Here is a 23,497-nt window from a genome sequence, read left to right as displayed (position 1 = left end):
CAAGTCACATGAAAGGAGAGTAGGAACGGAAGAGAAATCCAAACCCAAAACTTCCAAATTTGGATTTTTACCAAGTGTATAGCTTTTACGTACGCACGTTGCTTACTGACAATAATGAGTTAGGAGCCTTTAACTCTCTTCTGGAGTTCTTATATGTGGCAAAGCAATCGTGGGGAAGCCACAAAGCATGCTTAGCACGTGTCAACGTCAACCTAATATGTTACTTTTATTTACATCTTGTTTAAATTCACATGTGTAGTATTAATTAAAAGTTACTAGCACCGAACAAGTTGCTGCATTGTGATTTTGGCTCAAATAGTAAAACGCATTATACCAGCGTACAAGAATGTTCGGCATCGAGTATCGATGTACATGTCCAATATATTTCTACTCCTTTTTTAATAAGATGCTTTTTGCAAAAAGAAAAAAGAAAGAAGATTCGTTAATCGTTACTGGTGAAACGCTCTTGATAGCTTGTGGAGGTAGTACTCGAACGATAATAAATAGTTTCTTCTTGTTTTTTTTGCATTACGTCTTCACTTTGTACTCTGTTGTCCCTTTGATAATGAATATACATTTCAACACATAATCTCTTTTTTTTTTTTTTTTTAATACACATTTAATAAGAAGGTTCGCGCGATCGTTTAGAACTTTGCTTATTAAGTCACAAGTTTCCATAAACATGCAATTGAATCTCACATTTTTTAATATCACTTAAATTGTTCACGGTCTCTACAACTGAAGTGGAGCACAATGAAAAAGGTATAGAGGTAGGACTAAATACGAAAACACCTTGGCTAGATAAATAAGGCTGATCATGAGCTCAGGAGCACTGGATAGTATATGGTTAGAGTGTGTCTGAAAGTAAAAACCAGAAACTGTGGGGCGAAACAGCTAGAGAAATGAAGGGTGTAATTTCAATGGTGGCGGTTCAGTTTATGTTCGCAGGGATGTTCATCTTGTTTAAGATAACGGCCCATGATGGTACGAACCTCAAAATCCTTGTGGCTTATCGTCTCTCCTTCGCTACTCTTTTCATGTTTCCCCTCGCCCTTATCTTCCAAAGGTTTGCTATTATTATGTATTTTACATTTTTTATTGTTATTTGATTATGTGCATTTTTAATCATATAAAGCTTACTACTATGCGAAACGTCAGATTTAACATATTAGGACAAGTACAAAAAACATATCTTCAAAGGACCTTACTTAATATTACCCATTTTTTTAATTATAGTGTTTTATTTTGGATTCCACTTGATCAGGAAGAAGCGGCCAGAATTTACATGGAGGCTGCTCTTACTAGCATCTCTTTCGGGGTTGCTTGGGTACTCATAAACTAGTACTAATTATTCAATTTTTAGCTGAGATTTTGGGATTTTTATTCATTTATCTATATATGGCGAGAAAAAAAAAAAAAATATATATATATATATATATATATCAAATTCCATAGACAAAACAGTGTTGATGTGTGTATATATTAATGATTAATGAATGTTAGGCTTGCTAAATTGCAACTAGAGAATCATTCATTTGAACCTAGAGCTCCCATAGAATTATTTTTGCATGGTGATTATATAATAGTTTCAGGTTATTGACTACTTTACAGAGCGGCGATACCAAATATTCTCTATTTGCCGGGTCTGGTTCGCACATCAGCGACATTTTCAGCTGCGACCAGCATAATTGCCCCATTGATCACCTTGGTATTGGGTTTGGTATTTAGGTTAGACACATACAACTTTAATTCATCAATTTTTGTAGTACAATCTACTATTCCCTTAATTTTAACAAATTTTTGAAGACATAATCATCAAATTTTAATATCTTTCAAAAACCGAAGAATATTATCAATGCTTTAACTAATCTGCACACTTGTTCCATTTGTTAAAATTTGAATATTTTCCAGCTGATGAGAACTTAAAGGCTATATTCTTATTTAACATCCGTTCGATTTGTCATTGAGCCAACAGGATGGAGACTCTACGGCTGAGATCGAACGAAGGGAGGGCTAAGCTGGTGGGGACGTTGCTTGGTGCCGGTGGAGTCCTCGTGTTTATATTCTATAAAGGTGTCGAGATTCATATCTGGTCAACACACGTTAACTTACTCAAAAGCTCGAGTGCTGGTCAATCATATGGCCAAGCCACTACGAACCACCACGTATCAATCCCAGGGGTTCTTATGGTTCTTGGCAGTAACGTTTCCACCTCACTTTGGTTACTATTGCAGGCAAGTGCTACAACTATATACTACTACCAAAAAAAAAAAAAACTTGTTTACACACTATTATTCAAATAAAACATTGTATAAAACTAGAATATAATTGACATAAAAGAAAAAAGAGCTATTATATCGTTACATATGTCTGGGCCTTGATAAGATGTAATTTTTGCTAAGAAGAATTGAGAAATAAATTGATAAGTGTAGTGTAATGTAGAAGAAATAGTCGAATAATAAATTGAGTTAGTATAAAAAAAGTTTTGAGCATTGATAATAAGTTGCTAGACAACGCCAAATGTTTATAGGCAAAAATAGGCAAGGAACTTGGAGGGCTTTACTGGAACACAGGTCTGATGAATGCGGTGGGAAGTTTGGTGTGTGTGATTGCTGCTCTCTGTTCGGATTGTGACTGGAAGCAATGGCGATTAGGATGGAACATTACCCTCTTAGCTACACTTTATTCGGTAAAACAATCTAACATATGATAAAGGATCGGTTAGAGATGCGCCTAATTGCGTATGTAGATATTGTGTTACACGTTTTTATCTTTAATGTCCGTTTATGTGTAGGGAATCGTGGTTTCCGGAATGGTCGTGCCTCTGGTTGCATGGTGCATCGCAACAAAAGGACCATTATTTGTTACGGTGTTTAGCCCTATAAGGTTGGTGATCGTAGCCCTGATCGGATCATTTGCTTTAGAGGAAACGCTGCATTTGGGAAGGTATATCAAACCCGATCCTGTATCGACTAAACTATTTTGTGTGAATCTCTTATTCAATATTTTTCTTTTCGTTTTGCGAAAGTTACAGTATAATCGGTGCCATGATAATGGTGGGAGGAGTATACCTAGTGGTATGGTGTAAAGCGCAGGAAAAGAAGAATGGCTCTACGAAATCGGACCATATTGTAACAAATAAGAATATCAAAGAAATGGACCTTGTCAATCTCCCAGCTATAAATAGAGATGTCCCCTGAATCCACCATATGGTTACAGCATCATATATAATTTGAGTCCATAGAAAGTAGGATCGATATGTGAATATCCATCCATATGATTGCCTGAATTGGTGTTTAATTAGCCTTTGTAGTATCTCTCAAATTTCAGAATGACTTCGGTATTATAACACAATGAAATGCTATGTTCTATTTCTAAAATGCTATGCATCATTATCCATCCATAGTTATTACCTCTAAAATGCTATGTTCTATTTCTAGTTTGTTTCATTATCTAAGTCGTAGACTAGTCGTAAGAAATTATGACAACTAATCCTCCACAAGATTACATATCAAATTTTATGTTTTTGAAGTGATTAGTTACTATTTTCTTCGGCTCGAGGCTGGAACTCAAAGCAAACATCATATGTTTTTGCATGTGCGAAGTAACTATCAAATGATTAATGAATTTATATGTGTTTTCGTGTTATGTATACTGTAGATTTTCACGTTGATATACTGTAAATTATGTAATTAAGTTTCACAAAGAAAAAAAAAACTAAGTGCATGAACATGACTTTATTAATTAGTCCACCGTTGTTGCCAAAAGAAAATTTATTTAGTCTACCGTCGAAGAAATGAAACAGCAGTAGACAATTTTTGAAGTAAAATAAAAGGGATAGATAACGTTAGGAGAGGAATCATGACACGTGAACATGCACTATCGGTCAAACCTGGCAACGGGGACATTTCTTTAAATACCCACAAAATATCACTTTAGAAGAGAGAAGGAAAAAAACAAAAACAAAGAAGATCTAAGAAGAAGAAAAGAGAATGATGAAGAAGCAAGTGACAATAGTGGCGGCTCTTATGATTCTGATGGCTTTATCTTCCAACTTGGATATGGTTGCTGAGGCTCAATTAGGCCCCGGAGACTGCTACGACGGTTGCTCTACCGCATGCGTCCAACGTGACCGTGAGTACTCTCTTCTTTATTATTAATTGACCCCAAAAAGGTTTCTCTATCCATTTGTATAATTCCTAGTCGATCTTCTCTTTTCTTCAGCGAGAAAGACGTCCCGGTGCGATCGCAAGTGCTCCATCCGTTGTGGCCCAGGTATAATTATGAAAACCGGATCTGTACCGGACCGGTCTGTCTAATTTGTAGCAACCCCTGATTAACCTGTCGGTTGAGGTTATAGAATATTTTGCCTGTAACAAGAGATCGGAGTTTCTGACTTGTATCTGAATTGAAAAACCAAGAGTGGACTTGGAACTGATGTTGATGTACTTTGTAATTGCAGATGCTGTCAGGGCAAGAGAGACTGGTGTTTGAAACTCTTTTATTTTTACTATGATCCCAATAAATTAAATTATGTTGTAATATCTTTCTATATAAACGTATCTCTGTAAAACATATTCTGTAACTAGATTTATATTAGTGACTCACTATTTTAATTTGATAAAAAATTATTTTCTATAGTAAATTAAACTAGGTACTAATCCGCGGTTTTCTGCGAATTCAATTTTTTTTATAAAAATTTAAAATAATTTATTTTGTTATTATGTTATTGATAATGGTTTGTGATTAAAAATTCCTTTTGTTTATATTATAATTTTTGTATTTTAAAAATGTTTATCGAAAACCTGTCATGGAGTAATGAATAAGATTGTTTAAACCTTTGTCAATTAAACACAATCTTTTCTATAGTTGTATTTGTGAAGTAAGTAAAAAGATATAAATTAATTGACAATAAAAATTTGTATTTTTTATTATATTTTATCAATAAATTTTTTATTGTATTAACGTCCTTTGATTATCGATTAGATTTTTGATAAAATTTTAACATGGAAATTTTTTTTGATAAAATTTGTAGTTGTAGATTTTATTCGATTAGATTTTAAAAATCTTAGCTGTTAATATATACTTTTTTAAAGTACAAATTAGTTTTAATTCGAATAGATTTTTTTTATTATTCTACAATTTATTTTATTTGATGTGTCCACTATTTTTGTTTTTAATTAATTATATTCAATTAATTAATTAATTTTAATTAAATTTTTCTAATGGCACTTGAATGTAATTTTTTACACATTTTAAAGTTAGTTTTATATTTGTACTTCTCAATTAATATAGTAGAATATTCGTTGTCAGTAATTTTATGATTTTAAAAGACAAACAGTTACACATAAAGTATTCAATATGTCATATTGAAAATACTAATATAAATTAGTTTTATTTTTAAATATTGATAGCTTGAAAATAAATGTTGGGACTTAATTTGTTTTTATGTATATACGTACTAGTGATTTGTGTCCCATTTGAAGATGTATAAGAAAGCCTCTTATTTTTTATGGTAAAACTGACAACTAAACAAAAAATAGATTGTTAGGCAAAATTATCTTTGAAATTAATTAAATCGATGTGAAATTTAGAATTCAAAATTTACTTGGATATAAGATAACGTGTCAAAACATAAATTGGTATTTAACAGCCATCAATGTTTATTCAATATATATTTCTTCAATATATATTTCTTCACCAAGTGATGCTAGTTTGAGTTTCCTTCACCAAAAAAGTGGGTATGAAACAATATTATGAAAAGTGATGCCAATATTTATTCACCAATAAGCCCGATACCCGTTCCCTTCTATTTTTTCTCATTGATAATATTATGATATAAAGTTTTTTGAATGTAGTTCAACAGTTTTTGTATAGTTCCCTTTTATTTTTTCTCATTGATAATATTATGATATAAAGTTTTTTGAATCTGGCCAATATTTATTCACCAATAGGCCAGAGCTCCAACAACATCGAGTTGCCTTAAATTATTGCACTTAATTTGTTATCGAGGTTGAAAACCCGTTCTATAATGGCCTGTACAGAGACAAGTTAGCATATTCAACATAACAACTTAATTTATATATTCATCAAAATAAATTAACTTACTTATTATTTTAACTTTAGATGTTTAATTTGATTCAAATAAGTTTGGTGCATGGTACATAAATCAGCAATATTTGTAGTCATGGATTTTCTTCCACACACTATAACTACATTATGTGGGTAATCATGTTCAAAAAATTGGCAATGAATTTCTGACAAATATTGCTAACAGATTTTTGACAAACTAAAATTAATAATTAAAAAATATAATTAAATTGCATAAATTCATTAAAGTTCAAGACATTTTCAATTCATAAAATTTAATTAAAATTCACAACAAATAATTTTGTCGTAAGAAATTTTGCAGAAAATTAAAAGGAATATGAAAGGAAAAATTGTGGAAGGATTTTGGTAAAAAAGTTTCTTCAGTTTTTTCTTACAAAGATAAATCGTAGGAATATTTTATTATATAAAGTTGGGTTCTCAAATTTAGTAATTTATATAGTCGCGACATGTGTCAAGTATATCGATAATATTTTAACTTCAAAAAAATTTCATTTAATAATTATTACTTATTTGGAAAATTAAAAAAATCCTAAAAATAAAAGGATTACAATTAATATTTTTAAAAGGTATATAAAATCAAAAGTAATCTATTATATCACTTATTCTAATAGGAAAGTTATATATTAAATTAGTAATTTCAATAGGAAAATATGTGCAATTAATAAGGAAAATATTTGCAATTTATATGCAATTATTATTTATTATAATCATATAAAAGAAATTTAGACAGAAAAGTGATTAAAGTATAAAAAGGTTTAATGTGTTGAAATTAGTGATGCTGAAAAAGTGTTAAAATTAGTGATTAACATAATATAAGAAAAATAAGATAATCAAAATAAGAAATTATTGTAATTTTCTTAAGTTTTTCAATCGGTGAATAATTTTGACAGCGTATTCAATATTATGTTATTATATAAACCTTGATTTTCAAAATTAGTAACTCATGTGATCGCGACACGTGTCAATTTTAACAATTAAAGATTTTGTCAAGTGTTATACAAAAACATTATTTAACATATTTGTAAATTATAAGAAATTAAAATTTTAAATAAATTAATAAATATAAAAGATAGTTCATATATTACTAATTCTATAAGAAAAAGAATTAAGAAAATTATACAATTACTTACTATAATACCATAATTAAATAAATTATACTGTCAATTATTAATCCTAAAAGAAAAAGGATTGTAGTTACTCAATTTTACATAAACAAATAATTTTTCTCATAATAACGTCTTTGAATTTTTGATTAATTTATGATAATATTAGTATAATTTTATTCAAAATTAGTTGGACAAGTAGTAAAACTATTACGTATGAGATTACAAAATATGAAACAAATATATTTAAGATATTTTAACTTTTTCAAATATGAGATAAAGTTAGATTTCAGTTTTTTTCTTTGAGAATTATGTTTTATTAATTTTTAGTTTAAAAAAAATATTAAGTAAGACTTAAATTTGATACAATGCACATTTTTTTGATATGAAAATTATAAATGTTACTCACTGGGATTGAGTGCATAAAATTAAAATCTAATTTTCTTATTTTGTAATATACAAATAAATTGTATTGCAAAATGGAGTGTGTGAACTCTAAATCCGGTTTTTAAAAAAATAAAATAAAATAAATATTTTGAATATAACTTAAAATTTCACATATTTTTCTTATATCTTAATTAATACGCGGGCCTAATCTAGTTTCCAATAATAACAGCTACAATGATTTGATAAATACTATAATACCGGTTTGTATTAGATTTAAATTGTCTTGAGAACCGCCGGTCTAACTGAAACCGGCTAATTCACAGAGTCTTTTTTCACATCAAAAATCCATTCGTTAGGATATTGGAAAAAGAAAAGTCTCCTAGGTTGCTAATTCATACGTCTTGTCTTCGTCGTTAGATCCAGATCTTGGTAGATCAAGCAATACATACTCGTTGGCATGCATGGCCCATTCTCAAACTTATTTTATCATTCCAACAAAAAGGCCTAGCTAGAATTGTTTTACCTGTATTAAAGGATTTTCAAATAGTACGTGGAACACGATAAATTTCCGAGACTGAAGTTAAGCTAGACTGTGTTTGTATGCTTTTGTTGCAATAACTAAGCAACACTATAATATACTAGCTAGGTTAGTAAAAAACAAGTTGGAAGCAATGACAAGTATTACGCGACTTATGCAATAAAGACTTAAGCATTTGATTAAGGTTATTTTTCTTATACATATAGGATTTGCCTGTCTATCTCTGAACGAATTTGTATATCTTATACGTCGGTGATCTATTGTTTGTAGGTCTTCACACTTAGATCCAATTAAACAGGGTTGGATATTTAAAAAGGATAGGAAACGTAGGGAGATAAATCATGACGCGTGTACCTATGGACAAGCGGTCAAACATGGCAACATTGCCTTTTTCCTTAGATCTTTTATAAACCCACAAACAGATGGCCTTCGAAGAGAGGGAGAAGGAAAAAACGAAAACAAAGAAGACCTAAGGGAAAGAAAAAAGAGAAAAGATCGAGAGAGAGAGAATGATGAAGAAGCAAGTGACGATAGTGGCTGCTCTTCTAATTCTGGTGGCATTGTTTTCCAACATGGATATGGTGGCGGAGGCTAAATTAGGCCCGGGACTATATAGAAAGTTAGGCGCAGAAAACTGCTACGACGCTTGCACCACCGGCTGCGTCAATCCTGACAGTGAGTAGTACTCTCTTCGATCTTACTTAGTTTATCCTCAGCTTCCATGTATATATCCGTTTTATTATTCTCTCTTTTTTCAGATAAAAAGCTGATCCGATGCCATCACAAATGCTACGTTCGGTGTGGCGGTACAGGTAAAAATATTAAATCGTCTATTAGGATAATTAATGAAACCTGATTCTACCGGACCGGTATCTAAAATTTCGTATGGATCAAACTGAATACCATGTTCGTCTACTAGAATCGGATCATGCATAAGTTGTATGGGACGATGAGATGGTTTTGTAACTCTATGAAACCAAAAGGGGAGTTGGAACTGATCATGCTGATGTACTTTGTAATTGCAGGAGCTGAAAAGGCAAGAGAGACTCGTGCTTAAACTTTATATTCACTAAAGACCCATATCATATTCATATAAATTATGTTGTAGCCAACAAAAACAAGTACGGCAAGATACTAATATGCTGTATGCGCAAATATATAATATTGGAATATATATAGTTTCATAAAAAAGAATCTATATTATTAAAAGAGAGTTTCTACATAATACAAATTTGCATTGGTAGCATTACAAAAATGATAAGAACCTTTTCGAACCCGGATTCTCTATTAGTAAAACTGGTTTGCACACACACTTAAACAAGTAGTATATAGAGAGCACGATGACTTATATATATATATATTCTCCACCACTTGGACTTCTTGACTTTTACATACGTAACGTACGTACCCGAAAGATTTACTCTATCTGAAATTGGCTATAGTGAGGCATGAAGGCTTGGTCACAGATCCAATCTTGTTCGACCTAAATCATCAGAATATAACATCCCGTAAAGAACTATAGATCTATAATTTTTGGTTGAAACTTTGATTGCAATTGTTGATCTGATGATGTGTTATAATTTTTGGTTATAGAGTGCTAGTCCCAGCACTGGTAGTAGCAGCAAATGTGCCAAACAGAAGTGTATTCTGTTGGATATTGATAACTTTGGGCAGAGAGTTGCAACCGGTCGTGTATCCTCAACTGATCCAGCAGAGAAGGTTCATTTCGTCCCTTTAGGTCCCAATGCTAGCAAGGTATGGGTAGAGGTTTCAAAGGTTGATGGTGCTAGAGTATGGAGAGCAAACTCTGAGGTTGAATTCATAGCTGATGCAGTCGGAACCACTGTGGCTTGGCCTAATGACAAGATTATATTCATTTGAGGCTGACACATTTGAATTTTATGTAGTACTATGAACTTGTATCTTTAGAATGTTTGTGGCTTTGTAACATTCAATCTTATTGGATATTTTAAATTTCTATTAAACAAATCAAAATTTTTATCAATTAAAAAAAATAATATAATAAAAAAATAAATGTAAACAATTACATGTATATAAATGCTATATTAATATCTAAAACAACAATTTGAAAACGCTGTTATAGAATATTTAATTGCAGACGCACAAACGCTATGGTAGCCGTGAATACGATAGCAGAACAAAAAAACGTTATATAAAGTGTCTGACCTATAATGACGGGCGCAGATATAGCGTTTGTTAAAACGCTATGGTATTGATAGATAGCGTTATTCAGATGCTATTAAAACCCAATTTTCTTGTAGTGAGATTTGGTAAGAAGTGTTTGTAAACCACGGTATATGAAATTCTGTAAACTGTTAATCACAAAATGATCTAATATTAATAAACCATATGCATAAACTTGTTCAAGATTCAAATTTGAGAAATTCTGTGAGAGTGTTAAAAATCCAAAATTCTATACTTACATTAATAAATAACGTTTTCCCAAAATATAGTTTTAACTTAAACCTTTTAAGATCTCAGCTAAACTTTTCCCGAAAAGTATTTAATAAAGTATCTTAAATCGTTTTGATTTTTTTTTCTTCTAAAAGTTCATAATTAATAACATACTAAGGATTAAATGGGGTTAGGTATTTTTATGATACGATTTCACTGTATCCTTTCTTGAGAGATCTCCAACATTTAATTAAATTTTATGATATACAGTACTAGTTTATAACTAACAAAATTTGACTTATGAAAAAGAATTGATGTGATGAAACATGCAGTATAAATCAATATCGAAATGATTTGTATTATTATTATTATTATTATTATTATTATTCAGTGATAAGACTCCAAGTTCAACGGTGTAAAAAATCTCTCTATCAGTGTATAACAAATTGGTTAAAAAGGTTTTTAAAACTTTTTAATTTATTTATTTTGGTTTTGTGTTAAAGTCAAAACTATGGTTGGGTCTTCGCTTGATGCGAGGCGTAGGTCATGCGGCCTCGTGGACAATAATGCTTCACAATGTCCACTTATTACAAATTCATTCTCTCTCTCTCTCTCTCTCTCTCTCTCTCTCTCTCTCTCTCTCTCTCTCTCTTCCGTATACAAATTTATAGTAACTTAAAAAAAAATTGTCATAAAAGTTCGATAGAAAAAATCCAACAAGGAAGAGAATTAGAGAAAGAAGAAAGAAATAAGGCATTTTGATTTGTACAGTCCCCTAGATTTTATTTATATAATATTTACTTCTTAATTAGTATTTTCTTGCTGTCTCGTGAATGAAACTATTAAAGTATAAAATCAAGAAAAGCTCCTGCTGCTGAGTACTACTGGAAACAAAAAAAAACAAAAGCAGAGAAAAAAAAAAAAGGAGAAGACGACTTTATCTTTTTCTGGTTTTTGTTGTTCTTCTTTGACTTTATGGGTTCTTTTGTTTTTAGATTTGAGGAGCTCTTATAGATCTGCTCAAATCTCTGTGATCTTGTCCTTAATTCTTCTGTTTATCCATAATTTCCGGAGGATTCGTGAGTTTTTTTGTTGTAAGCAGAAGACCCCTCAGATTCTGTACNAAAAAAAAAAAAAAAAGGAGAAGACGACTTTATCTTTTTTCTGGTTTTTGTTGTTGTTCTTCTTTGACTTTATGGGTTCTTTTGTTTTTAGATTTAAGGAGGAGCTCTTATAGATCTGCTTAAATCTCTGTGATCTTGTCTTTAATTCTTCTGTTTATCCGTAATTTCCGGAGGATTCTTGAGTTTTTTTTCTTGTAAGCAGAAAGACCCCTCAGATTCTGTACGTTTTGTTGCTTTTTTGCTGAGCTTCTGGATTTGGTCGGAAAGAGAAGCCTTCAGTTAAAAAGAGAAGATTCTGGGGTTTTCATCATCTTGTCTGAAAGGTTAATAACCCCTTTCTCCTTCTGTATTTGATCTTTTGTGTTATCCAAAATCCCAGGTTCTTGTTGTTCTTGTTCTTGAATCTTTTGTGATAACAAAAAAAAAAAAATTCAAGATTTTGACTTTACAACACAAGTGGTAGTAAATCAGATGAGTAAGTTTCCTTTTTCGTAAAAGATTCGGTTTGAATTTGATGACCTGATTTTTGTTGAAACTGTTTAATGCTCTTGATTTTTTTCATGTTACAAATACGATACGGCTCTGTTATTTCCTGTTTAAGTAAGAGTATTAGCTGACATTTCCCAGTTAAAAATATCTGATCTTTTTGCTTCAGTAGCAAATTTTGAGTCCTGATTTTGCATCCTATGATCTCAATTTTGTGGGCAGTGAATTATTTATCATCAGATTCTCTTTGGTTAATTATAGTCCCTAAGAAAAGCTATATTGGGGACGTGAGCTAGTTTCTTTATTGGGCATGCGATGCTTGTATTGTATATCTTTTTCTTTTCTTTCCTAAGCTTTAGCCAAGCTTCTTTCTCTTTTAGGCTCCACTTTACCTTTTTTTCTTTGTTGGCTCCTTTTTCTTTTATTTCTTACTTCTTAAGTAGATGATGATGACTCAGAATTGCTAACCTGAATGACTTTTCTCTTCTTTCTTATGGGTGGCTTATGATAATGGACAGTGAGTGGAGTCCTCTCCTATCCCAGTGTGTAGCTCTTTATTGGAATTGGGCATTTCTGGTTTGTTCTTGTTGTTGAGAAGAAAAAGAAAAAAGAAAGAGAAATGTCGTTTAGGAGCATTGTTCAAGATTTGAGAGATGGGTTTGGGAGCTTGTCAAGGAGGAGTTTCGATTTCAGGCTATCTAGTCTTCATAAAGGGAAATCTCAGGGCTCTTCGTTCCGTGAGTATTCGTCTTCTCGTGATCTCTTGTCTCCTGTGATAGTTCAGACAAGCAGATGGGCTAATCTTCCTCCAGAGCTTCTCTTTGATGTGATCAAAAGATTAGAGGAGAGTGAGAGTAATTGGCCTGCAAGAAAACATGTCGTGGCTTGTGCTTCGGTTTGTCGGTCTTGGAGAGCTATGTGCCAAGAGATTGTTTTATGTCCTGAAATCTGTGGAAAACTCACTTTCCCAGTTTCCCTCAAACAGGTTTGGTTTTTTTCTCTCCTTACGAGTTTTGCTAATTTGATGTTGTTTGGTTCAAACTACTGATGGAGAAGCTTATTTGTTTTGTGTTGTCAAAAACTTTCAGCCAGGGCCGCGTGACGCAATGATTCAGTGTTTCATTAAAAGGGATAAATCAAAGCTAACATTTCATCTTTTTCTTTGTTTAAGTCCCGGTAAGCTTTGTTCAAACTTGATTTGTTTGTTTTCTTGATTCACTTAGTTTGTGGCTAAACACAAATTGAATTATGTTTTTTTTCAGCTCTACTAGTGGAGAATGGGAAGTTTCTTCTTTCGGCTAAAAGAACTCGTAGAACTACTCGGACCGAGTACATTATCTCCATGGATGCTGATAACATTTCAAGATCCAGCAACTCCTACCTAGGAAAACTCAGGTTCGTTATCAGTCCTTGAATCTCTTACTGCTCAATACAAAAACTGAATAGATTGGTAGCTTTAGTGACTCCCATCTACTCAAAAAGGTCATTGAGGTTTCTTTCTCTCTCAGATCAAACTTTCTTGGGACAAAGTTCTTGGTGTACGACACACAACCACCACCAAACACATCTTCGAGTGCCTTAATCACTGATAGAACAAGCCGGAGCAGATTTCACTCCAGAAGAGTATCTCCTAAAGTCCCATCCGGAAGCTACAACATTGCTCAAATCACATACGAGCTCAACGTGTTAGGCACACGGGGACCACGGCGGATGCACTGCATCATGAACTCCATCCCAATCTCATCCCTCGAACCAGGCGGTTCGGTCCCTAACCAACCAGATAAACTCATCCCGGCTCCATACTCTCTAGACGACTCATTCCGCAGTAACATCTCCTTCTCCAAATCATCACTCGACCACCGCTCCCTTGATTTCAACAGTTCAAGATTCTCGGAAATAGGAATATCCTGCGACGACAACAACAGCGAAGAAGAAGCGAGTTTCAGACCGTTGGTATTAAAGAACAAGCAGCCGAGGTGGCACGAGCAGTTGCAATGCTGGTGTTTGAATTTCCGGGGACGAGTGACAGTTGCATCGGTTAAAAATTTCCAGCTTGTAGCAGCAAGGCAGCCGCAGCAGCCTCAAGGAACAGGCGCAGGAGCAGCAGCAGCGGCTGCACAGCCTGCTCACCCGGAGCAAGACAAGGTGATTCTCCAGTTTGGTAAAGTGGGTAAAGATATGTTCACAATGGATTATAGGTATCCGTTATCGGCGTTTCAGGCGTTTGCGATTTGCTTAAGCAGCTTTGACACCAAGCTCGCTTGTGAATAGAAGGAAAACCACTCATCATCATTCATGCTAATCCCTTGTCTCTCTTTTATCTTTATATGCTTTTGGTTTTTTTTTGGGCAAATCAAAATGTCTCCAATACTCAGTTACTACTACTGTGAGAGTCAGACGTCTACTATTAACCCTCTTCTTTATTCTAAACCAATTGAACATTTTAATGAGTAGTAGTCTTTTACTAAGCTTACACATTACTTGCTTCCAAGAACCCACGTTAAGACAACAAACGAAATGTGTACGATGAAAACAAGAAAGAACACAGCATGTGAAAGTTCTAACCGAAGTCCCAAAATCTTGAACGAGAAATTCAACTAAACTATGATAACATTAGCAAACCAACACAATGGAACAAAATGCAGAAAAAAAAGTGAAGAAAAGAGTAACGATTCATGGTTCAAAGTCCACAAAAAGAATAGGGGAAATAAAGTCCACATTTATGAATATTTTAGTTATTCTTTAGGGAAAGCATGAATGAAAATAACAGAGTTGTCCTTTTCTACAATCTTTTAGTAGTTAATACTTATCCAATTAACATGTTTTTGTTGACCTTAGTATATAATATTTTGTTGTTTTCCTTAAGACCGTTTATATGATTTGATTTGATCCAAAAGTTCCATTTCACCTAATTTTACTAAAAATAAAGCAAATACTAAAGCCTAACTACACATTTGTATATAGACAAAATAATTATTCTATTTTTTTAAGTTTTTATTCATGGTGTAAAAGAATAAATAATAATCAACTATTTATAAACTAATTTTACAAAGGGTAATATTAGTAGATAGCATAAATATGGAGTAAAATTAAGAAAATACCACAACAACATTTTTTTATAGGAAAATACCATAGGCCCCACGTTTTTTTAGGAGTAAAAAGACACAATCACCCTTTTTTTATTTTTTGTTAGATAGAAAGAGGGAAAGATTTGGTGTGATTTTTTAAAATAGCATGTAATATTTATATTTTACATGTTATATTGAACTAAATAGCGTTTAATTGTAAACCCAAACCGACAAATAATCTCGTTTTAATTGTAAAATCTAAACCGTAATCAACTCATATGTGAACCCAAACCGACATATAATATGTGAACCCAATATGTGAACCCAAACCGACATATAATTTCGTTCTAATTAGAAAATCTAAACCCTAACCATTTCATTTGTGAATTCAAACCGACATATAGTTTCGTTCTAATTGTAAAATCTAAACCCTAACCATCTCATTTGTGAACCCAAACCGACATATAATTTTGTTCTAATTGTAAAATCTAAACCCTAACCATATTATTTGTGAACCCAAATCGACATATAATTTCGTTCTAATTGTAAAATCTAAACCCTAACCATCTCATTTGTGAACCCAAACTGACAAATAATTTCGTTCCAATTGTAAAATTTAAACCCTAATCATTTTATTTATGAATCCAAACCGATATATAATTTCGTTCAAAAAATAAAAATGACATGATATTTAAACAAATAACATGTAATATATGTAATGGGTATAAAAGTAATTGTATATGAGGAGAGAGAGTAGACTGTGGGTCCTATAGTAATTTCTTAATTACTTTTGATTTGTGTGGTATCTAGTGCATATTTCCTTTTACAAATCCTTAATATATATAACTGATTAAAAATATTAATCATTAGGTCAATTTCAGTTAAACGGTTCGGTTTTTATATAATTCGAATTGGAATTGGGTTCGGTACAGGTAAACCGTAAACCAATGCAAGAAGCAAAAAAAGGTGTAAAATCAAAGGTCCCGTAGTTGAAAATTGTCAGAGAAACGTGAAGGAGGAGGAGGAGGAGGAGGAGATGGTATCATCATCACAGTCATTATCTCACCATAACCTCTGGCCACCGGAATCTGGATCTACGGCGTTTCGAGGTCTCGCAACCGTCGTATCCCTACACGCCTGCCACCATGTTACCCGTCACCTCCGCCTTAGCTCCCATCTTCGCTCTTCCTTTCAGGTTCGCCGTCCCTCTCCCCAATTCGAGACTAATTTGTAGCTCTCTATGTTAAAATTTCCTCCTCTGATGCTTTTGATTTTTATGGAGATTGTGAAATTGCACAAGCTTTGAAGGTTAAAATCTCATTCTGTTTGATTCTACAGAAACTGCAGCTTCTTTCTGAAGCTGCGAGGATGGAGTTTGCAAGATACCAAAGAGTGATTGTATTCAATGGAGCAAATTTTCTCAAGTCTAGAGTTAAATTGTCACCGTCTTCATCGTTTGTATGTTTCTTTAATGGTGGAGAGAGTAGGATTAATAACCCTAGAGGAGGAGGAGGTGAGGAAGGATCATCGAACCATAAGGAGATATCTAAGAGAAACACAGTTAACGGACGGCGATGGACCAATGTCCTCCTTGCCATCAACGTAATGTAATATCTTTTGCTTTGATAATGTTGTTGCAATTAGAGGAATGCTTTTTGATCAGGTTATGAGCTACATAAGGCTTATTATGGATTTCATTTTGTGATGCTAGAATGTATATTGCACAAGTTGCATCAGATGGGAGAGTGCTTACATGGGGAGCCAAGGTAAAACATATACAGAGACTTGATTAAAAATGTAAGACTGTTTGTTTTCTTATTGCTGCAAATTGATATATGTGGATTGATGCAGATAAACAGTTTAATCGAAAGAGGTCAGCTATGGAGACTGGCTACAGCTTCCGTTCTTCATGGGAATCCTATGCATCTCATGGTCTGTTTCTAAACCAATCATTCAGTATTTGTTATTTCTTATCAGTGCTGCTTTCTGTATGTATGTATGGCTAAACTGTTTGTTTCCTCTTGGTTTTTAGATAAATTGCTATTCTTTGAATTCTATTGGACCGACTGCTGAGAGTTTAGGTGGCCCAAAGAGATTTCTTTCCGTTTACTTGACATCTGCGATTGCAAGTAATTAATGTCCTGTCTCAGAGACTTTCTTTGATGTGGATGAGTATGTTTCTTTGTTTCGAGTTTCCTGACTCACAGAACCCATCTTAAGAGTTCTAGGTTCTGCAATGAGCTATTGGTTCAACAAAGCGCCATCAGTTGGTGCTTCGGGTGCAATTTTCGGATTGGTAAGTCCCCTAAAAACCTTAAGTCTTTGTTTCAGACTTCTCTCATACAGATGAAGTTTTGTTAAATGAATGTCCTGTTATCCTGGTAGGTTGGCTCGGTAGCTGTTTTTGTTATAAGACACAAACAGATGGTCGGAGGTGGGAATGAAGATCTAATGCAGATAGCTCAAGTTATTGCTCTAAACATGGTAAGTAGTAAACTAAAAGAAACAAAACTGCTACAATAGAATTATAAACTCGTATAATATCTCTTCGATTCTAACAAGCTTTGATCATTATGCAGACAATGGGTCTAATGTCCAGACGCATAGATAACTGGGGGCATGTAAGTAACCCAATTATGCCTTCAAATGTATAAAACATTTTGATTTTTCTTGGATCAATGACAGTGGTCTGATAATAATATCTCTCACGAATTCAGATTGGTGGTTTACTTGGTGGAGCCGCAATGGCTTGGCTTCTAGGACCACAGTGGAAGTATGAATACACCACAAGAGACGGCCGGAGAGTCTTCATGGACAGCGCTCCTATTCCGCTTCTTTTGCGGTGGAAAAACGAACGGCGAGGACGGCTTTGATTGAAGATTAAAGGAAGCTGAACATTTTTTCAGTGCCTAGTGAATATAAGGATGGATTGAATTATTTGATTCTTGGTATGACGTATTTGTATTGTAAAAGAATACTGTGGACCGGAAAGATCCTCTAGCATGATGAACTAATTACGAGTCCGAGCTTACGGCACACCTTGCAGTCAAATAATTGATTAGTTCTTACGAAAGTTTTGACTCCGATGGCAACCAAAACAAGCGTAACACAACATCTTTTCTCATTGACATGATTATTTTATCTAATTAACATCTTAAAGTTATAATTATTATTTAACGAAGAATACCAGTCTTAGAGTTATAAATAGTTAGATACTAGTAGGGATGTTGTTAGGAGTAAAATGGTCCAGTCCGACCCGAACCCAAAATAAACGGACCTGTCAGTAAAAACCCCAATTTTAAAAAATCTTATGGGTTTTGAGCTCTAATGGCTAAACCCAAAAAAAATCCATTAAATTTTGGGTTATCCGTAGGTACCCACATTATATATTGATTTTTTTTTTTCTTTGAGATTTATATGTATTTGTATAATATTATTAATTTCATACATAATCAAATGCTATTATTAATTTTAAGAACAATACTTGGGTTCACCTATTCACCCCCTTATAAAATAAGGAAATAAAATAAAGATCCTCGTCCTCTTGAGGCTCGTACAGTAAACATGATCCTCGTCATCTTTTCTCATTTCTTCCACTTGTACATAACACATTAACTACGATTTTGCTGATGTGATAGAAACTCTTCTAAAGAGAACATATATGTCTAGTTCATTTTTCTTGGAGATTTTTAATGCAGTCTAACACTTTTGGTAACTTAAAATTATCTCGTGCACGTAAAACCACATACATTTAATTATAATATTCATATCATATGTTACCTAACATTCATCGCCCTTGCCCCTTGGCCCCTGCGCAAGGATGACTCGAAAAGAAAGACCTAACAGTCATCTACAACTACAACCAATACACAACTGAGAGAGTAGAAACCCCTCCGTAACAATACGTATACGGCATACGTAAATCATTCATTCTTCCCATATAAATACCCCTTTCCATATGCTTCTTCAGTTCGTAGCCACACACATCAAAAACCATTCTTAAAACAAATCATATTAGAGTTAAAAACAAATGGTCAAATTAAAAGGTGGTCTCATCTTCATACTTATCATCTGGCTTCACTCCCATCTCCTTCCCACGGCCAAATCTCACTCCCTGGCATCAACATAACCCGTATCATAATTGAAGGTGTCGTGTATTGTTCACCTGTCGGAGATCCTAGAGCCCCAGCGATCTCGAATGCCACTGTTTACTTAACATGTGCCGGCTCAACCACTAGTCTCGGTCAAGCAGTGACCAATCCGGCCGGTGCATTTACCATCGTGTTCAACATTTTAAACAATGCTTTGTTCGACCCTAGTTTATGCGGTCTCGGAGTTAATCTTCCCGCAGGAAATTGCAATCTTGTCGTACCGGATGGCGCCCTCAATGCCACATTTAGTTTGGTGAACGTCATCCTGGCTAGTTCCCTAAATACTGCTGTTTTCAAAGCCAGCCCATTTACCAGTCGGTGATGATGCAAGGAAGACTTTCGTGCATGCTGAATAATAACGGTTCTAATTATGTTTTACGTACATTGAGATGTTGCGGAGAGAAGGAAGTGGCTGATGCTCCACGAAGCTTATGAGTAGCTCCCTCTTTGTTGACGTCATGTGTGATTATACATATATAATGATATAATTGTAATTATATAGTACTTGAATAATTTGTATTCAGTTTGGGTTGGCTGGTCGCATGTGGCTAACCTAACCATATTTGATACATACGTCTACAACTATTTTATTTTAAATTTTGTACGCCTACGTTAAATGAAATAAAATTTTCTGTTAATAAACTTTTATTGAATTTTTTTTATTATATATAACAGTTTAATTTTAGATAAAGAAAATATTTAAGAAAAAACTTAATATATTAGGGGCAAAAAAAATTACCTTTATGTTAATTAGGCTTGGTAGTGTATATATGCATTTTCGATTTGAAGATCATTTAAATTTTATTTTTGGTTTAATTTTAACATTGCTTTGTTTGTAATTGTGTTGTATGTAGTAGCACATATAGACTAAAGTTTGCATTGTCAATTTTAATATCTCTATTTGTGAGTTTTACGCACATACAGATTGGCTCGGTAGCTGTATTATTTGTTATACGACTTAAACAGATGGTCAGAGAGGTGGCAATGAACATCTATAATGGAGATGGCCCTAACCATGGTACATAATACAACATATTTTTATTTCAATTGTATAGTTTCCCTTAAGTTTTAATAAGCTTTAACTATGCAGACAATGTGTCTAGTGTCCAGACGCATAGATAAACTGGGGACATGCATGTAAGTAATCAAAGTTACTATAATAGTCCTATTTTCTCAAATGGTTGTCTCATAAATCTCTGGTGAATTCAATTCAGATTGGTAGCTTGATTGGTTTAACCGCAATGACATGGCTTTTAGGACCACTACGGAAGTTTAAGAACACGACAAGAGACGGTCGGAGGGTCTTCATGGACAAGTCCCGTATTTCGCTCCTTTGGCAGTGGAGAAATGAGCGCTTGATGTCTTTGCTTACAAAAATCGCATAAGAGCCAGCTTAGGATTAATTGGTGAATTGGCAAATGGTTTATGCTAAATCACTTCAGTAAATGCTTGCTTTAGACATAGCATAGGTCCATACAAAAATAATGGATTAGTTCTAAGTTCTAACGAAACTTTGAAGACGAAAAATATTAACAAATAAGCTTCACTTTAGCATTTTACTCTCCAAACAAAAAAAAAACAAACTTCACATGATTTTTAATCTAGACATCGTACCCTACCGTATTAATTTATATTAACTACGGTTTTGTTAAATTGATAGAATTCTTCTAAAAATGTACACGTACCGTATTTCAAATTAACTTTCCTTGGAGATTTTTTAATCCAATCAACACTTTTTAGTAACTCAAAATTTCTCGTGCACGTAAAATACAAATTAAATACTTTAAAATATTCATATCAGATGTGACTAAATCATTCATTTCAACCATATAAATACACCCTCTCCGAAATAGGCGTCTTTGCCCCAACACAACCAAAATCATTCTATAAAAGGAAAATAAAAAATGGCGCAAACAAATGTTTTTATCATCCCCATATTTCTCATGGCCATAGCTGTAGAGGAATCGAGAATATCCACATATATGTCAAGTGTATATATTGTATTTATGTCATAGACGTAGTCTCCAAGTCTCATCTCTATATATATGTTGTACTCTATCAATCTCAATAATACACAACATTCTCTATTCTTTATATGGTATCAGAGCATTTCGCTCCTTACCTAAATTTTTCTCTTCTTCTTTCTTCCCTCACCGCCGGAAATGTCTTCTTCCGCCACAAACACTCAACCTCCAGAGGTCGCTGCAACCACTGAAACAGTGCCTCTCCACACCTCTTCTCTTCTCAACATCAATATGGCCAACATAACCAAGCTTACCACCACCAACTACCTAATATGGAGCCGTCAGGTCCACGCCCTTCTTGATGGCTATGATCTGGTCCCCTTCCTCGACTCTGCCACTCCCAAACCAGATCCCACAATCACCACGGCTGGAGTTACGTCTCCGAATCCCGCCTTCACCATATGGAAACGTCAAGACAAGCTGATCTACAGCGGTCTCCTCGACGCCATCTCCATCTCTGTTCAACCACTTCTCTCTCGCGCCTCCACAACTGCTGAGGTCTGGGCTACGTTGGCTACTACCTACGCTAACCCAAGCCGAAGCCATGTCAAACAACTCAAACACCACCTGGAGAACTGGAAGAAAGGTACTCGCACCATTGACGAGTATTTTCAGGGCCTTACTATCACGTTCGACAAGCTTGCTCATCTGGGTAAACCCGAAGGCCATGAAAATCAGATTGACTTCATTCTTGGTGGTCTCCCTGAAGAATACAAACCCATCGTTGATCAGACTGAAGCTCGTGACACTCCACCATCACTTCCTGAACTCCACGAGAAACTCCTCAATCATGAAGCCAAACTTCTTGCTGCTGCTTCCAAAGCCTCACCGTCGTTCCCTATCTCTGCGAACTACACCAACAACCGCAACAAGTCTTTCTCCAAATCCTCCTCTTCTCGCTCTCAGCAACCTGGTTCTACCTGGTCACCCGGTGGCTCTACTCGCTCTCCCAAACCATATCTTGGGAAATGTCAGATCTGTGGCGTCCAAGGACACTCTGCTCGTCGCTGTCCACAGTTTCAGTCCAGCCAATCTCAACGTCCTCTCCTACCAACACCACCAAATGCTTGGGTGCCTCGTGCTAATATTGCTCATGCCTCCAGCTCCAACCCTTGGATCATGGACTCTGGTGCGACTCACCACATTACTTCTGATCTAGCCAACCTCTCCCTTCACCAACCATACACTGGTGGTGAGGAGGTTCTCAATGGTGACGGAACCGGTCTCTCCATTGCCAATACGGGTTCCACCTCTCTTCCCTCATTAAACCGTCCTCTCTCCCTTACTAATGTTCTCCATGTTCCAGATATTAACAAAAATTTGATATCTGTTTATCGGTTGTGCAACGATAATAACGTTTCTGTGGATTTTTCTCCGGCTTCCTTTCAGGTGAAGGATCTCAGCTCGGGGGTCCGGTTACTCCAAGGACGGACTAAAGAGGAGCTCTACGAGTGGCCGATCTACACAGGCAATCCGGCAACATATTTTGCAACCCCGGCAGTTAAAACCTCGGTCTCCGATTGGCACTCACGGCTAGGGCATCCCTCCTCTTCAATACTCAAATCTATTTTATCTAAATTCTCTTTACCTATTTCGGATTCTCTTTCAACTCCATTGTCTTGCATCGATTGTCTTTCAAATAAAAGTCATAAGCTTGCTTTTTCACAATCCTCAATCTCTTCCTCTCGCCCTTTACAATTTCTTTTTACAGATCTTTGGACTTCCCCAGTTATGTATGTTGACTCTTACAAACACTATCTGATTATTGTAGACCATTTCACCCGCTATACTTGGTTCTATCCCTTAAAACTCAAGTCTCATGTCAAAGAAACCTTCATTCGCTTCAAAGCCTTAACAGAGAATCGGTTTCAAACAAAGATCAGCACACTGTTTTCTGACAATGGTGGGGAGTTCATTGCGCTTCGTGATTTTCTCTCCCACGCCGGCATCTCACATCTCACAACTCCTCCGCAAACGCCTGAACATAATGGTCTTGCGGTCTTTGAACTCAAGTCTCTTCTTCACACGGTCTTTCACTCGGTGGCCTCCGCATAGGCCAAGGCGAGATTTTCGGAGTAACCTTACCGGAG

The 23,497-nt window shown here is 34.6% G+C and overlaps 6 protein-coding genes across 9 annotated transcripts; all 6 read left to right on the top strand.

Annotated features, from left to right (window-relative positions):
- LOC104756980 (WAT1-related protein At1g25270-like) lies at positions 278-3,373 on the top strand. 4 transcript variants are annotated; one of them, XM_010479653.2, is made up of 8 exons: positions 278-482; positions 802-1,066; positions 1,265-1,327; positions 1,612-1,728; positions 1,976-2,234; positions 2,531-2,689; positions 2,795-2,946; positions 3,029-3,373. In XM_010479653.2, exons 2-8 carry the CDS (start codon positions 903-905, stop codon positions 3,198-3,200), a joined length of 1,086 nt encoding a protein of 361 aa, XP_010477955.1. In that variant the 5' UTR covers positions 278-482; positions 802-902; the 3' UTR covers positions 3,201-3,373. The 4 variants fall into 4 exon arrangements, with proteins under 4 accessions (XP_010477955.1, XP_010477956.1, XP_010477954.1 ...); XM_010479654.2 differs by having other exon boundaries at positions 278-1,066; positions 3,035-3,373; XM_010479652.2 differs by having other exon boundaries at positions 278-1,066.
- LOC104756979 lies at positions 3,923-4,638 on the top strand. Its single transcript, XM_010479651.2, has 3 exons — positions 3,923-4,134; positions 4,225-4,275; positions 4,463-4,638. The coding sequence occupies exons 1-3, from the start codon at positions 3,993-3,995 to the stop codon at positions 4,492-4,494; spliced, it is 225 nt and encodes a 74-aa protein (XP_010477953.1). The 5' UTR covers positions 3,923-3,992; the 3' UTR covers positions 4,495-4,638.
- LOC104756978 lies at positions 8,560-10,125 on the top strand. The gene is made up of 4 exons (XM_010479650.1): positions 8,560-8,814; positions 8,898-8,951; positions 9,165-9,175; positions 9,733-10,125. Exons 1-4 carry the CDS (start codon positions 8,649-8,651, stop codon positions 10,018-10,020), a joined length of 519 nt encoding a protein of 172 aa, XP_010477952.1. The 5' UTR covers positions 8,560-8,648; the 3' UTR covers positions 10,021-10,125.
- LOC104756977 (tubby-like F-box protein 10) lies at positions 11,686-14,617 on the top strand. The gene is made up of 5 exons (XM_010479649.2): positions 11,686-12,001; positions 12,683-13,149; positions 13,253-13,340; positions 13,427-13,559; positions 13,673-14,617. Exons 2-5 carry the CDS (start codon positions 12,784-12,786, stop codon positions 14,433-14,435), a joined length of 1,350 nt encoding a protein of 449 aa, XP_010477951.1. The 5' UTR covers positions 11,686-12,001; positions 12,683-12,783; the 3' UTR covers positions 14,436-14,617.
- Positions 16,230-18,270, top strand: LOC104756976 (RHOMBOID-like protein 10, chloroplastic). The gene is made up of 9 exons (XM_010479648.2): positions 16,230-16,427; positions 16,571-16,839; positions 16,944-16,998; positions 17,084-17,164; positions 17,265-17,361; positions 17,461-17,528; positions 17,618-17,716; positions 17,812-17,853; positions 17,950-18,270. Exons 1-9 carry the CDS (start codon positions 16,269-16,271, stop codon positions 18,103-18,105), a joined length of 1,026 nt encoding a protein of 341 aa, XP_010477950.1. The 5' UTR covers positions 16,230-16,268; the 3' UTR covers positions 18,106-18,270.
- Positions 21,251-23,291, top strand: LOC104756975. Its single transcript, XM_010479647.2, has 2 exons — positions 21,251-22,650; positions 22,797-23,291. The coding sequence occupies exons 1-2, from the start codon at positions 21,546-21,548 to the stop codon at positions 22,841-22,843; spliced, it is 1,152 nt and encodes a 383-aa protein (XP_010477949.1). The 5' UTR covers positions 21,251-21,545; the 3' UTR covers positions 22,844-23,291.

The sequence above is a fragment of the Camelina sativa genome, chromosome 17, assembly GCF_000633955.1.
Source record: "Camelina sativa cultivar DH55 chromosome 17, Cs, whole genome shotgun sequence".
NCBI lineage: Eukaryota > Viridiplantae > Streptophyta > Magnoliopsida > Brassicales > Brassicaceae > Camelina > Camelina sativa.
Note: the sequence above shows the minus strand (reverse complement) of the source record. Positions and strands in the feature narration are given on the sequence as shown.

What these genes read in the sequence shown, in the direction of transcription:
- LOC104756980 (XM_010479653.2), top strand. Translation starts at nt 903, where the DNA reads ATGAAGGGTGTAATTTCAATGGTGGCGGTTCAGTTTATGTTCGCAGGG. An exon ending in CTCGCCCTTATCTTCCAAAG is followed by an intron (nt 1,067 to 1,264) that starts GTTTGCTATTAT and finishes CCACTTGATCAG; the next exon opens with GAAGAAGCGGCCAGAATTTA. An exon ending in TCTTAGCTACACTTTATTCG is followed by an intron (nt 2,690 to 2,794) that starts GTAAAACAATCT and finishes GTTTATGTGTAG; the next exon opens with GGAATCGTGGTTTCCGGAAT.
- LOC104756979 (XM_010479651.2), top strand. Translation starts at nt 3,993, where the DNA reads ATGATGAAGAAGCAAGTGACAATAGTGGCGGCTCTTATGATTCTGATG. An exon ending in CGCATGCGTCCAACGTGACC is followed by an intron (nt 4,135 to 4,224) that starts GTGAGTACTCTC and finishes TCTTTTCTTCAG; the next exon opens with CGAGAAAGACGTCCCGGTGC. An exon ending in CTCCATCCGTTGTGGCCCAG is followed by an intron (nt 4,276 to 4,462) that starts GTATAATTATGA and finishes TTGTAATTGCAG; the next exon opens with ATGCTGTCAGGGCAAGAGAG.
- LOC104756978 (XM_010479650.1), top strand. Translation starts at nt 8,649, where the DNA reads ATGATGAAGAAGCAAGTGACGATAGTGGCTGCTCTTCTAATTCTGGTG. An exon ending in CGGCTGCGTCAATCCTGACA is followed by an intron (nt 8,815 to 8,897) that starts GTGAGTAGTACT and finishes CTCTTTTTTCAG; the next exon opens with ATAAAAAGCTGATCCGATGC.
- LOC104756977 (XM_010479649.2), top strand. Translation starts at nt 12,784, where the DNA reads ATGTCGTTTAGGAGCATTGTTCAAGATTTGAGAGATGGGTTTGGGAGC. An exon ending in TTTTCTTTGTTTAAGTCCCG is followed by an intron (nt 13,341 to 13,426) that starts GTAAGCTTTGTT and finishes GTTTTTTTTCAG; the next exon opens with CTCTACTAGTGGAGAATGGG. An exon ending in TCCTACCTAGGAAAACTCAG is followed by an intron (nt 13,560 to 13,672) that starts GTTCGTTATCAG and finishes TTTCTCTCTCAG; the next exon opens with ATCAAACTTTCTTGGGACAA.
- LOC104756976 (XM_010479648.2), top strand. Translation starts at nt 16,269, where the DNA reads ATGGTATCATCATCACAGTCATTATCTCACCATAACCTCTGGCCACCG. An exon ending in ATCTTCGCTCTTCCTTTCAG is followed by an intron (nt 16,428 to 16,570) that starts GTTCGCCGTCCC and finishes TTGATTCTACAG; the next exon opens with AAACTGCAGCTTCTTTCTGA. An exon ending in AAGTTATTGCTCTAAACATG is followed by an intron (nt 17,717 to 17,811) that starts GTAAGTAGTAAA and finishes ATCATTATGCAG; the next exon opens with ACAATGGGTCTAATGTCCAG.
- LOC104756975 (XM_010479647.2), top strand. Translation starts at nt 21,546, where the DNA reads ATGTCTTCTTCCGCCACAAACACTCAACCTCCAGAGGTCGCTGCAACC. An exon ending in TCTCTCCATTGCCAATACGG is followed by an intron (nt 22,651 to 22,796) that starts GTTCCACCTCTC and finishes GCTTCCTTTCAG; the next exon opens with GTGAAGGATCTCAGCTCGGG.